Below are 13,747 nucleotides of genomic sequence, written 5' to 3' on the forward strand. Positions count from 1 at the left end.
CTTTCTTAGTCCGAACATGACCTTTATCTCAACCACAAACCACTATCGTACCGTCCTACCATACCGCCCCTCCTCGACTCACCGTGTTGCCTGTGATCACCTACTCTTTACCAGTAGTGATTGAGTTCTGGCCGTGACGACCGAAAGACTTCCCAACATGGCGAATCTACATTCAGCTCTAAAGGCTCTATCGCCCTGCGACTTCTCCGAGGTCCCGCAGCAGTCGGAAGAGCTGGACAAGTACCTGACCAATCTCTTCTCAGAAGCTCAAACGATAGTCGAATCGATCCCTATACCTGATGCAGATCCTTCTCACCGACCTCGTGGGCACACGACAGGCTCCATGGCTTCGGGTGCATCGGAAATGACAACTTCGTCTGCCCGAGCTCCTCCACCTCCAGCAGAATATGCAGCACTTCAGAAAGATTGGGGCAAGCCGGTTAAGCTCTCCGCAAAAGAAAACCCACTGGGTATCTCAGTGTACAAAGCCAGCGGAAAGGACGGGAAGGGAGCTTGGTTTGCTCGCAGAAGTGTACATGAAGGCTTGGGCTTTGCTCGTTTCAAGCGAGGCTTCGAACGAGAGTTTCCTACATCGTTAGCGGTGCAGGGCGCCCCAGGTGAAGGCAACATCAGAGGAATAGGCGCAGAGACCAAAGTCGAAGAGATCGTTGTCCCTAACAGAGGCAAGGTCGAAGTCTACAGACTCAGTGCGCAGTTCCCGGGACCAACAACACCACGAGACTTTGTCACCCTCTTGGTTACTTCTTCTAAAGCACTCCAGCCACAAGGTGAAGGCCACAAGTCACCTGAGCTGGCTCCTCGGCACTACATGATCATTTCCAAACCCTGCAATCATCCCAAAACGCAACCTCAAGACGGCTTTATTCGAGGCCAGTATGAATCAGTCGAGTTCATCCGAGAGATACCCCGGAAATTGAAGGCTACGACCTCTTCCACCGACCTAAGTAGTCACCACAGACCACACTCTCCATCGCTGGAGAAAGACGTACTACTACACAATGCTGAAAAGCATCATTCTTCCACCCACGATGACGACAGGCATCTGAAAGTTGAAAATGGTTCCGCGAATAGAGAGGCATCTCCCGCAAGCAGGAGAAGAAGCGCTACGGTTGGTGTATCCCCAACGCAAGACCATGATTCAGGCAACCATCATGATCTCGAAGAAAATCCGGTGGAATGGATAATGGTGACTCGGAGCGATCCTGGTGGGAGCGTTCCTCGATTTATGGTTGAGAGGGGAACACCTGGCAGCATCTGCGCCGACGCTGTGAAGTTCCTTGATTGGGCGTGCCAAAGAGAAGATGAGGAGGAGACTGGTGAGACGGCAGGGTCAAGACCAGAACCTCATCGACGAGAAAGCTTCGCCAGTTGGGAAGCGAACGGGACATTGGCTGGGATCCGCGAGCATGAGGAAGGCAATCAGTCAGGTCATCAGTCCGCACCTCAAACACCCAAAGCGCTCTCACCCATAGACCCAATACCAGAGCAAGACCCGCCTTCATCGTCCTCTTCGACACTGTTGTCGAGCATGACGGAAACGCTGAACAGCTATACGCCACAGGTTGTCAAAGACCATTTCCCCAATCTGACACCAAAGGCTAGTCCATCGTTGGAGGCTGAAAAGACTGAAAAGACTGAAAACGGTTCCGGTGAAACAGATGCAGGCATACACCATCGAGTGACATTCCATCATGACGACGACGACGCCTCGTCTACTGTTTCGAGTCTCTCTTTCGCCTCTGCCGACTCTCATCTTGTTTCTGATCCCTTGGCCTCGTCCAAATCGGTCTCTGGGGACAGTCAAATCGTGTCACAGCACGACAAAGATCTTGCAAAGCTGACAGAGCGCAAAGCCGCTTTGGATGCCAAGTTTGCGCAGCAACGTGAAAAGTTGTCTAGTCAAACCGCCGAGCAGACGGAGAAAGAGAAAGAAGCCACGAAAAAGGCGGAAGCGAAGCATCAAAAAGAGCTCCAGAAACACGAGGAGAAATATAGCAAGGAGTTGGCCAAACTGGAACAGAAGAAAGAAAAAGAAGCCAAGAAGCTGGCAGACAAGAAACGAAAGCAGGAAGACAAAGATGAGAAAACTCGTCTTACTCGAGAAAGGGACGAGGCTCGAGCAGAGCTTGAGTTGTTGAAGAAGGAACAAGAGATCTTTACACGCCAAATCGGCGACTTGCAGAAGGAGAACACAGTGCTCATGGCTCAGATTGGCAAGCTGGAGGGTCCTGCACCTCCAGATAGTCCAGGAAGTGTGTCGAGCTCGCAGAGGTTTCGTGCCATGACGGTGGAAAGTGAGAATCGAAACAGAAGTTCGAGCCTGATCAATCGACTCAAGAACAAGGCTGAGACGGGTAGCCAGGGGTCATGAAGGGAGCACGGCGTTTACTTGTCTTCACAGGGCTGTGGCGTGTTTCACGACCGTTGTCATCATGAAATGTTTCTGCAGCGTTGAGCATAACCAAACTTTATGTATATATCCTCGATATGCACACAGCCCATGCTGTCTCGAATAACTATGTTGCCTTGACAGGTTGCAGTCTGATCCTGTCTGGGGCCACTGTGCGAGGCCATCACGCTTGCGGGACGGCAACGTCATCTTGCTGCCAGTCTGATATCTTATCGATAAGGCGTTGACCCCTCTTAGGCAGTTGCCGCATTGAGATCTCACTGCCATACCACGTACGGTTCTCTGTGCTCTCCCTGCATGTGTCTCTGAGATATCAAGTGCTATCGCATACTGCTCGGCTCCAGCGAGATACGACCTGCAAAGAATGCGGAGCATAGGGTACTGTTAGTGGATTAGGGTTCATGTATCAGCCAACCGCGGGCAACGGACTTATCCGGACTCTTTTGACGTCCTGTTCAAGACATAGGGCGTGCATCTAAGAAAGGTGAGGGATGTTCTCGACATATTGCTAACTTGACACTTCCTCTCTGTCCTCCAGGTGTCTACACGCTCGTTGCCTTGCACAGGTAACCATGTCTCGCCCTCACCCTTCGCCGATGACCTCGTACTGGCTCTCATACCCATCCGAGTTGTCCAAACACAGAACCACCGAGACATTGCCGCAAGAAGTCGACGTCGCGATCATCGGGTCAGGCTACGTCGGCGCCGCGACCGCTCATTCTTTGCTCGAGGACGAGGAAGATAGACCATCAGTCCTCATCCTCGAAGCGCGAGACGCGTGCTCCGGCGCCACGGGGCGTAATGGCGGCCATTTAAAACCAGACGTATACTTTAACGCGGCACTATATGAGAACACTTATGGGCCAGATGTCGCTGAGAGCCTTACAAAGTTTGAGACGGACCAGGTGTTTGAGGTGAAGAGGCTGGTCGAGAAAGAGGAGATAGACTGCGACTTTGAGTTGACGAGGGGGATTGATGTTTTTACAGACCCCAAGGTCGCGGAGCCTACGGTCAAGGCGTACCGACGTATGAAAGAGAGGGGGTACAAGTTTCCTGCGGATCTACATTTTGTTAGTGATCCGAAGAAGGCGGAACGGGTGTCGGGGGTTAGGGGTGCGCTGTGCTGTTACTCGTATACCGCGGGGACGGTGTGGCCTTATAAACTTGTTAGCCATTTGCTCAGACGGTGTTTGAGTTGGGGCGCGAATTTGCAGACGAATACGTCTGTCGTTAGCCTCGGCAGGAGTGGGAGTGGGTGGGTGGTGAAGACGGCTAGAGGCGATGTTCGCGCGAAGAAAGTCGTCGTCGCGGCCAATGCGTATACGTCGAGTCTCCTACCTGAGTTTGCCGAGAAGATTACGCCGGCACGGGGCGTGGCGTGTCGGATTGCTGTGCCTGAGGCAGGGGAACAGCCGCCTACGCTGAATAACAGTTATTCGATACGGTATGGGCCTCAAGAGTATGATTACTTGATTAGTCGGACGGACGGGAGTATTGTCGTTGGAGGGGCGAAGCAGGCTGTGCTGTTGGATGATAAGTACTGGCGGGATAATGTGGATGATTCGAGTTTGATTCCTGGCGCGGAGAAGTACTTTGAGGGATATATGCAGCGGTTGTTCCATGGGTGGGAGGATTCGGGTGCGAAGGTCACGGATATTTGGACGGGCGTTATGGGCTACTCGGCGGATCTGATGCCCTGGGTTGGAGAGGTTCCTGGACGGGAGGGCGTGTTTGTCGTCGCTGGGTTTACGGGGCATGGGATGCCACGGATATTGGGGTGCTCGAGGGCGGTGGCTGGTTTGGTGAGCGGGAAGGTGAAGGGTGTGGGTGAGATGGATGTGCCGAAGCCGTATCACATCACGGAGAAACGGTTCAGGGAGAACAGGAACGTGGCAAGGGAGTATATGGCGGGGGAGAGGCCGAAGCTGCAATAATAATCAGGAGGGATCTTCTTGTATCTCAGCACCTCTCTCACCAGTCGTTCGTATTTGGGCGGCAGACATGTTGTCAGGGGGAATTATATATGTCCAGCATGAACAGGACAAGTTGATGGAGGCTCACGTAGCTGCCGAGTGCGCGACCGCCTCAATGTTATGTCCCGCAGGACTGATGACGCAAGCACCGTAGTAATTGGGATGACACATCGATCTGACTCCCGGCGCCCCATTGTCCGTCCCGCCAGCCTTGAGAGCCTCGGAGTAGAATGTCTCGACTTGAGTGCGGACTGTATGGATATAGCAGTCAGACTTAGGTACTTAAGCCTTAGGGAGGTCATTGTTGCATGAACTCATCGCAAATCGCAAAGGTGCACCATGGACGTAGCGCATTGCGGTGGATCTGGCGTACCTTTCGCTGTCAGTGCGAGGTGCACTCCCAGGGCCTGAGCATCATCAGGGATGGGCTTCTGCTTCTCATCTAGTCCACTGACCCAAAGCCATGGACGGTCGTCGCTTAGACCTACGAAGCTAGGGGATGCCCATGTGGACAATTGCGCTTATAAGGGTGGAGAATTCGACGTCGACGTTGTCGCAGGGGCCGCGGAGGAGCACGTGGAGTCGTGTAGGGGTCGTGTAGAGCCTTAGCGCGCTAGGCAGCAGCCTCGTGTTGAGGTGGCGTATTGGTAGAGGGACTGCTGGTACCTAGAAAGGGAAGTTCAAGATAGGAGGAGTATTGCTCACGGCTGCGTTATGAACACACAATCATCGTGATATTTGATATCAAAATACTACGTAAGTATGAACAGTGTAATTCATGAGGTCTTAGGACTCATTCAATCGATCGCCAAATCAAACGGTTGTTCTTAAGCTCTGTCCTCCTATCGATTCCCATTCGTTGGTCCGCCTCGTACAGCCTGTCCATCTCCCGCAGCCGATGTTCCATGCAGATTCGTTGTTTGGCCGCCGTCAATAGACCGTTATAATCATTCTTTAAGACAGCTTCGAGGAAGATCCGTCTCATACGGTCACTATAAGCCTGGCAGCTTGTAAGCTGGCAGCATGTGCCCGGGCATTGACCGACTTCGTCGAGAATCCGGCACAAGCTTCAAGGTCCTTGACACGTCTTTTGCAACAGGACGATCTCCGAGAGGCCATACAACTTCTTCGTAGCATGGGGTTGATGTCAATGAATGAATGGTATACCCAATCGGTCTTGGACGGATTGAGAGATTCCACTGAAGGAGACTGTCTTCGTACGTTTTGAGGGTGTGGCCGACCTCTGCTGGCGATTCCTGGAGAGAATCACGAACATCGTGTTGAGCTGTAGTAGCTGGACTTGTTAGATGGGATATTCTGAAGCAATGGAGGCGCGGACGTACAGCGGTAGTCTGTGGAGCTGAAATAGCAGAGGGACTCCATCTCGACAAAGTACTCCGGGGATACAGAACAGGAAACTTACCTCTCAAATGTTCATTAATCTCTTTTCTGAGCCGATTGAAAGCATTATCACCCTCTCCGTATAAGGGTGGTAGAAAAACATTGAAGATACCGAGAAGGCAATATGCTTGGTCCTCTTTTCTCTTGGTTTGACGCCTGGCAGCCCACCGCATGCGCTCCTCAACGCTAAAAGTGGCCAGATGCGTACCGTGGAGCGCACGGAGCGGAAGTCCTGTAATCTCATGGATTTGCTGGCTGAGAGTGGTTTTATTCCCTAGATAACGTCCTTCCCGAGAGAAGAAGTCGACTGTTCGAGGTGCCAACAACTCCTGAAGTGTCCAGCCTCTGGTAAACCATCTACTTCTTCGAAAATCTGACTCACATTGGATTTTATCTTGTTCTGTACCATTACCACTGAACGAGACGTCGGAGAGGTAAACATAGCATTTCTTGGCTTCCTGATACCACCGAAACATGGATATAATGGCTTCGGAGACCTCGACTTGATTTGTCTTGTCGATGCAGCAAGTATCGACCCAAATGTATCGCAGACCATCTTTGATTGCTTGCTTCTGGCAAAATTTGATCTTGACGTATCCAGGCTTGTCCACAGATCCAGATTTTGCGTCCTGAAAAGTGAATTCCTCCGCATTGTTTAGTGCCCATGTGTGCGACAGAATTGCATAAGGAGGGACATCCTCCGTATCTTCAGTGACGTTGGTTTTCAGGCAAGGTGTACCGCCGGCCTGGATCTCGACAAGGTGCATGACGCCAAGAGCAACGTTGCAGGAACTAGCTTTCTGACCAGGTTTTCGAGAGCACGGATTATCTGTGCATCGTAGAGGATCGGCTGAAATCGCAATTCGAGAGAGTGTTGGCCTTGAGTAAAACTCGGCAGTTGAGTCACGGCAACTCGCTCCTGTGCAAAAGTCTCACGGCGCGACCAGAGCCAAAATGATTGCGCGCACCTGCGGAAGTGTAGGAAAGAAGTTCCCATGAGGATGATAAACCAGGTTGAGGCTGAGTTCGCATGTGATATGCACAATCGGTAAATCTTCCTCATTCGAGTAAAATCTACAGCCAGGCTGAGATTGGTTACATTGGTCCGGGGTCATGATCATCCAATCCAGCCTTGAAAACACCTAGCCTCGTAAATCAATTGAGATGAAGTACGAGTACTCTCACTCAGTCTGCCGCCTCAATGCTTCTCACTTGAAAAAGCTGCTGCTCTCCGCACCACTCTTTTTCCCTTCTTGATACGTGTCACTCAACTGATTGTACAGCTGCTTAACCCGCTGAAGCTCACTCGCCAGCTTCATCCTGGACGCCTCATCCTCAACCGAGTCGATCAACTCCGCCAGTGATTTGGCCTTGAAGAACTTGTTCGTCCGGTTGTACAATGGCTTGGCTGCCAATGTCTCCTCTGTGTCACTGGGAGACGGAACCTGATAAACTTCCTGCAGGATCTGAATGTCATCTGCTCGGTGTTAGTCAAGCCGGATTGAGCAACTTGCTAGGTAATTACTTACAGGGTATGGCGAAGAGATCCCGACTGTCCTCGTAAGTGAACATATAGTAGAATTCATTGAACCCAGACCTGGCATGCATTAGCAGGTCCGGAAGCGCAACACTCGGATTGGCAGTCTCACCAGGTGATACCACTCAGACATAATGAACAAGGCTCGTGAGTTGCGAAGAAGATGCAATCTTTAGTTTCTGGACGTCCATCTTTTGGGAGCTTGAAGAACTGCTGGATGCAATTTATCTCTCCATGGAGTAATGGTGACTCTCGCTCGTTGTTGGTCTCAGCGAGGATAGTTGATAGGGATGCCTTGTCGAGGATAGCAGCACCAAATAGTTTCGATCCTTGCGCGACCTGCTTGGCCGTGAGAGGGACGATCGAATGCTCAGTTGCGGCGAGTAAAGCCTCGGCGATCTTTTTTGTTTGGGACATTCTGGTTTGTAGCAGCTGCGGTGAAGCCTGGACGTCGAGTCTGCGGTCCCTTAGTCGACACTGTGCTTTTCGACCGACAGCTTCCGTTTCATCTCCTAGGATGAAGTCTTGCTTTATGTTTAAATCTCTTCGTGCTTCTTCCTTCGCGCGAATGATAGGCCATGAACCAATCAAGAGCTGTTCTTGTGAGTTGGAGTCGTAGGAGTTCGCCGAAGCGCGGCATGCCGCCGGCCTAGAAAAGCTTCTGTCAATCTCTCAGATCTTGACCTCATCTCTTCTTCCTGCTATAGCAAGATCCTGAAGTGCTGTGGCGCCTATCGCTCGACTTGATGGCTAGATGACGACGCCTCCAACGCGGGCCGCACAGGATATAGTTCGCAATATTGTTTCCACTGTCGCTGAGAAGTTGAGCTTCGTGCTGGAGGACGTCACTACATGTTGGACGTGTCAACAGCTGCGCCAGACTCAACACTCCCAAGATGCAAGGTATCGTCGTGCAAATGTCGGATTGTTCTCGCAAAGCCAGCTTGTTCGAATACGAACAAAAGACATTGTCATCCTGATCCCTGGCAGGATCTACGGTTGTACAACCAAAATTGCCGTCCCGCAGAATTTGTCCTTGCAATGCATCAACAACATTTTGCTCAAGGCTAATTACTTTCACAGCAACGTATATTCTTGAGTGCCTGGACTTCGCATCTTCAAGCCCATGAATCTTTTCGAAATGCTCATTGTTCCTATTCACAGCCGTGTTGTTGCCATGTAATGTCAACATGATGGACCTTCGCTCTCGCCCCGGTTTGTTGATCCTCTTGTGCATTTCGTCACTTATTCTGCAAACCACACCATCAAGTCCAGATGACATTCAATACCTTCCAGCATGTGCTGTACGATCCCTGCTTTGATGTCCACCCAGCCAATACTGACAGTCTTAGCAATCAACATGCGCCAACTACGTGTTGAACTGCTACGACTCCGGTCAAGCATCTTTCGAGGACTGTGTAAACATGACCCAAGCGGACATCTATACATGCGCACTTCAAAAGTGCCCAAGCTGCGTTGATTTTGCGACGGTTGAGAATTGGGTCTATGCGTATGGAACGGGTAAGTCATAGATCTCGAAGGAGCGTCTCAGCGTGATACTGATACGGTCAATATCGAAGAGAGCTTGGTAACCTCCCTATGGCCTTCAATTGCAAACTGCACCTCAACATCGACAGTCACTGAAACCGAATCTTCTGCTGTCAGCTTTGTTTCGCCAACATCGCAATCCTCAAGTGTCCCGACCACTTCCGAGCCTCCATCCCAGTCCTCAGAGCAAAGCTCACCACCGACGACAGACACCGAGAGTATCATGTCACCGATAGCACCTTCCGTTGTGACCTCGACCATCTTTCTTTCATTCAGCATCACGCCTACTCAAAGCACAACATCTTCCATGACTCTACCGACAACGAACGTACCTGCGTCTACAGGGCCGCCCCCGAGTAGCCACAGCTCCGGACTTTCTAAAAATGCAAAAGTCGGAATAGGCGTGGGTACAGGTGTTGGAGGACTCGGTCTGGTCTCTCTTGTCATTGCCTTGTCAATATCCATACTGGGAAAGAAGGGAAAGAAGGCTACATCACTGCCTGCAGAACAGCCCCAACCTCCTTCTCGGAGCGTTCAGAACCTAACCGTGTCTGTCAAACCCGAGTTGCCTGCAGACCCAGCCCCGATCCGCCCACCGCGAGTATACTCGGAATTGCAAGGTTCACCAGTGCAGCCTCAACAACCTCAAAACGGACCTGATGTTGGAACCTCGCCCCAAAGTGGAGTACGACACGAACTGCAGAGTAGTTCTGTGCCCTCTGAACTTGAACCTTTAGGAGGATCCCGAAATAGTTGATTTCCACGGTGCGGGAAGGATTTGGAGTTCGTAGTGGGCAGCTTTCTGCTTTTTGTGTGCTCCGACGACTCTACGTCTTATAGGCGACTCTGAATGGCAGACGAGTTCAGCTCACCATCTTGCTCCCCAAGGCCCTCCGGGGGCCAGTATTGGTCGACCTATTTTGCGTCAGTCAATCAGCAACCCCAGAGTGGGTACGGTACTGACATCTTTTTCGACTTGGTAGCCCAACAACTGTGGTGCCAACTCTGAGTCTCTCCAAGCCAGAGCCTCACCTGGTTCCTCTGCCTTCATCTTTCGATCTCGCTCTTCTTGCTCTGGCCCATCGTGAAGGTGGTAAAGATATTGCTGTAGGTTGCCCCTTTTCACGATCATGTCTGTCCTATCCTGTCGACACTTTTCGTATATTTCGAGCAGCTGTTTCTTGACAATCGGAGACCTTGGATTTTGAGCCCGCGAGAACAACTCGCCGAGCACCGCCCCGTCTTCAAGACACATGCCCGCGCCAGAGGCAAGATATGGTAAAGTGGCATGCACTGCATCTCCGAGCATGGTAAAGGTGCCTGATGGATGAGTCCATGGATCTTTGCTCACACGAATCTGCAGCCTCCATTTGTACACCGACTCACATAATGACAGCAGCTTCGGAATTCGTGGATCCCAGTCCTTGTACAAGGCGCGCATTTCCTCGACATTGCCTTCCAGGGTGTTTGCACTTCCAACAGGCATATCATCGGGTACTAGGAGTACCATGTTGAACAGCTTGCCACCTCGAAGCACGTAATTGACCGCATGAGCGTCCGGGCCAAGCCAATAGTTCACCTGTGGTTCCGTGACGAACTTTGCTAGCTCAGGGTCTTTGAGCATCCCTTCTGTGGAAAGCAGCAACCTGTAAGCCAGGTCACCTGTAGGTGTTGGCGGATCAGGACGGCCCAACAATATTTCCCGCGTACGTGTGTTGATTCCATCAGCACCGATTACAAGATCTGCCACATATTCGATGCCAGATGACAACAGCACAGTGGCAGTCTCGGATTCGTCGTCTGCTATCCTCACATCGACCACTCTCGAGTGAACCTTGATCTCCGCACCCAACTCCACTGCCCGGTCGAGGATGCATCTGTGCAGATTGGCGCGGTGAAAGTCCCAGTAGAAGGTCCCAGGATATGCCTTGGCACTTTCGTGAAAGTCCATGTAGGAGATCAAGTTGCCCTTCCAGCCGAGCACATTGATGCGTTGAGGCTTCGTGGCGTGTTGCTCGAGACGTTCTCGCAGGCCCCATGATTGCACGACGCGTGAGGAGTTTGGTAAGAGCTGGAGACCTGCTCCCACCTCAGCAATCTCTGATGCTGCCTCGAGGATGGTGACTTTGTGGCCGGCAAGGAGAAGGGCAACGGCAGCGCCTACACCGCCTATACCTGCTCCAACAATGATGATGTCGAGCTGTGTGGAAGGATCGCGCTTGAGAGGCGTTATGACGGGAATCGGAGAATCAGACATCTTGAACTAGGCGAAAAAGTCGATATGTGCTGATCTCTTTCGTACTTGTGAACGCTGAACGACGTCTCACAACTGGCGCAAGGACCTCTTCTAACCTTGTGAGACTAATCTGCAAGTGAGTCCTTCTCACGGTGGTTGCGGTCAAGACAACAAATCTGGATGCCGGCAAGAATGATACGCAAAGTACTCTACTTGAGATCCTACCTTATGTCTGGGTCATTTTGAATGCACGCGTCGACGAACACGAGCCTCGGCCAATGATGCTGACATCTATCAGGTCTTATCGCACTCTGGAACCACCTTGCAAAGTAAGGTTACCTGCAAGCGGTGATATGCGGGTATGTACGACAGATAACTGCATCCTCAAAGTTGCATCTGTACAAAACCTTCGACACGGTGCAACAGAGCATTTTCACAGACTTGATAATATCGCCATGCTCATGTATTTGAGGTTTACAATTCGGAATTGAGACCACTTGACGTCCTGATCTTTATTCATGTGCAATCGCCGGCAATATTCACATGGATTGACGCTGCCCCCGTCGGGTACACGTGCCGATATCTAAGCGAAGGATGGCCATCGATGTCGGCATTTTAGCCTAAGAAGGACCCTTATCGCGGCTCGTTCCAGGCTTGATCTACACGTCTAATCAGAGTTTGGCAGGGGTGTTGGTTCGATTTCTGGGTGGTAGCCCACAGGTGGGGGGTATCATTTTCAAGAATGGGGAATGGCCATCCACCAAGGGTGACACTGACTAATACTGAGGATCTGCTGGCTTGGATACTCCGTAGCCGGTCTTTGGTTGTACGATCTCTTGCTATGGCCACTGAAACCCAACAAGGCTGGCATGATGGACTTAGAGTCGAGGTCGTCATATATGAGCGAGGCTCCGAGCCTGGCCTCCGCATCTCCAGCGTGAGGTCACAGACTCCTGGCTCTGCACCGTACGATGTCACAATTGTATATTTGCTGAATGGTTGAATAGCCCTTGTAGCCGTACTTGAGTAAGTCACATTGTGGAGTTTCAAGAGTTGTAGTGTAGATTGAATATATTCATATGGGAAGTCACGCCTAGACTAATTTCGGGGAGGTTGCTTCAGCATCTCGCCCGCCGGAGCTGGCATCATTGCACCTTCGGGCGCGGTGTTCTTGCTCTTGAAGTCATCGGCCATTTGGCCCATGGTCACCCATTCAACGCCCTCGTGCTTGTTGATATATTCGATGATACTACGGATGTTAGTAATGATTCTCCTACATGGGATGGCAAGAAAAGGGCACGTACCGTTCATGCATGAGAATGACGTGCGGCCGTCCAGATACATCTGGGTGGATAGTCATGGGGAAAATGAACTCGTCGAACTCACGGTAGTAGTAGTCGAAATGGTCCTAGAACAACAGTCAGTGTCCAATCTCCACGGCTCGCCTGGAGAAAAGCAACGTGAGTGTGATGCAATGTGATACGACGTACCTTCCAGATTTCCTCGATATCCCTAGGATTGACCCACCCGTGACTATTCGCCGAGCCCTTTATGAACATCATAGGCGGCAAATCATCAATATACCACGACCCAGGAATTTCGACGAGGCCAGTCATTTTGCCCTTTTCAAGGGGCTTCATCCAGTCGACGGCCTTCTTCGAGTAATCGATCTTGGTCCACGTGTCGCCCATGCGCAACCAGTACATCTGGCAGTCCTCGTGGCCCATGCTGTGGTCGTACTCGATGCCGTAGGACAGCAATAACTCGGCGCCCGCCTCGCTGACTTCCCACCATGGAGCGACGCTGCCTCGGGGCGGTTTGCCGCAGAAGTCGGTGAGCAATCTGAACGTCTTGTCGAGGACGTCGCGTTGTTGCTCGAATGTCATGTCCGAGGGATTCTCATGGGAGTACCCGTGCAGACCGATCTCGTGGCCGGCGTCGCGAACCATGGCGCATTCCTCGGGAAATGTCTCGAGGGAGTGCCCCGGGATGAACCATGTCGCTGTTATGCCGTACTTTTCGAACAGCTTGAGAAGGCGTCGTGTGCCATGCGTGCCGGCGAAGAGACCTTCGGCATGTTAGTTGCTTGTTCAAGTGGTAGCGTCCGGTGCTGGGAGAGATACATACCTCTGCTGATGTCGCTGGTTGAGTCTTCACCTCCATAGGAGCCCAACCAGCCGGCAACGGCATCAATATCGACACCATAACTGACGAGGACGCGCTTCTTGCCCATGATGACTTATGTGCTTGAAGCGCGATTGTCGTTGGTTCTTGATGATGGAATAGCAGCACTTGCTGATATCCGAACAACAATGTCTCCTCGATACGACGTTATTGGTGGCAAGGTCAGGTATTAACGGTGTTGGTCGTTGGTCCGCAACATTGATAAGAAGCTCGGAATTGAATGACGCATTTTGATAGGCGCGCGAGGTCCTCAACCATTCCTGTCGTTGACCTATGGATACGACCGAACGTACCTGCACAAAGTGGACCTTAGGCGGAGTGATCTTAGCTAATTCTTCAGATAAGGGCGCCGGGGGGACTGTCATTGACAGCGCTTAAAAAGGCTGGTCTTGACAAATGAAAAGGTCGGAAAGGGAAGGTGGGCGGATATGGGCGAC

At 51.5% G+C, this 13,747-nt stretch overlaps 7 protein-coding genes across 7 annotated transcripts; 3 read left to right on the forward strand and 4 right to left on the reverse strand.

The window, feature by feature from the left end:
- Window positions 1-57: 57 nt before the first annotated feature.
- Window positions 58-2,404, forward strand: EDD37DRAFT_26591 (uncharacterized protein). Its single transcript, XM_062810884.1, has one exon. The coding sequence runs from the start codon at window positions 158-160 to the stop codon at window positions 2,390-2,392; it is 2,235 nt and encodes a 744-aa protein (XP_062674823.1). The 5' UTR covers window positions 58-157; the 3' UTR covers window positions 2,393-2,404.
- A 501-nt stretch (window positions 2,405-2,905) lies between these two features.
- On the forward strand, window positions 2,906-4,588 carry EDD37DRAFT_26625 (FAD dependent oxidoreductase). The gene has a single exon (XM_062810893.1). The coding sequence runs from the start codon at window positions 3,004-3,006 to the stop codon at window positions 4,363-4,365; it is 1,362 nt and encodes a 453-aa protein (XP_062674824.1). The 5' UTR covers window positions 2,906-3,003; the 3' UTR covers window positions 4,366-4,588.
- EDD37DRAFT_644717 (heterokaryon incompatibility protein-domain-containing protein) lies at window positions 4,489-6,572 on the reverse strand (the record flags this gene model as incomplete). Its single annotated transcript, XM_062817542.1, has 2 exons — window positions 4,489-4,655; window positions 5,828-6,572. 2 exons carry the CDS (start codon window positions 6,570-6,572, stop codon window positions 4,489-4,491), a joined length of 912 nt encoding a protein of 303 aa, XP_062674825.1.
- Window positions 6,573-6,735: 163 nt separating this feature from the next.
- Window positions 6,736-7,893, reverse strand: EDD37DRAFT_26655 (cytidine/deoxycytidylate deaminase family protein). Its single transcript, XM_062810897.1, has 3 exons — window positions 7,455-7,893; window positions 7,335-7,402; window positions 6,736-7,282 (listed from the first exon to the last, which is right to left on the reverse strand). Exons 1-3 carry the CDS (start codon window positions 7,757-7,759, stop codon window positions 7,014-7,016), a joined length of 642 nt encoding a protein of 213 aa, XP_062674826.1. The 5' UTR covers window positions 7,760-7,893; the 3' UTR covers window positions 6,736-7,013.
- Window positions 7,894-8,247: 354 nt separating this feature from the next.
- EDD37DRAFT_26618 (uncharacterized protein) lies at window positions 8,248-9,731 on the forward strand. Its single transcript, XM_062810891.1, has 3 exons — window positions 8,248-8,646; window positions 8,695-8,863; window positions 8,923-9,731. The coding sequence occupies exons 1-3, from the start codon at window positions 8,533-8,535 to the stop codon at window positions 9,645-9,647; spliced, it is 1,008 nt and encodes a 335-aa protein (XP_062674827.1). The 5' UTR covers window positions 8,248-8,532; the 3' UTR covers window positions 9,648-9,731.
- On the reverse strand, window positions 9,732-11,424 carry EDD37DRAFT_26610 (salicylate hydroxylase). The gene has a single exon (XM_062810888.1). The coding sequence runs from the start codon at window positions 11,145-11,147 to the stop codon at window positions 9,816-9,818; it is 1,332 nt and encodes a 443-aa protein (XP_062674828.1). The 5' UTR covers window positions 11,148-11,424; the 3' UTR covers window positions 9,732-9,815.
- Window positions 11,425-12,142: 718 nt separating this feature from the next.
- EDD37DRAFT_684470 (polysaccharide deacetylase) lies at window positions 12,143-13,626 on the reverse strand. Its single transcript, XM_062819873.1, has 4 exons — window positions 13,254-13,626; window positions 12,617-13,194; window positions 12,431-12,534; window positions 12,143-12,375 (listed from the first exon to the last, which is right to left on the reverse strand). The coding sequence occupies exons 1-4, from the start codon at window positions 13,357-13,359 to the stop codon at window positions 12,225-12,227; spliced, it is 939 nt and encodes a 312-aa protein (XP_062674829.1). The 5' UTR covers window positions 13,360-13,626; the 3' UTR covers window positions 12,143-12,224.
- Window positions 13,627-13,747: the final 121 nt, after the last annotated feature.

Source organism: Exophiala viscosa, assembly GCF_022695815.1.
Source record: "Exophiala viscosa unplaced genomic scaffold EDD37scaffold_1, whole genome shotgun sequence".
NCBI lineage: Eukaryota > Fungi > Ascomycota > Eurotiomycetes > Chaetothyriales > Herpotrichiellaceae > Exophiala > Exophiala viscosa.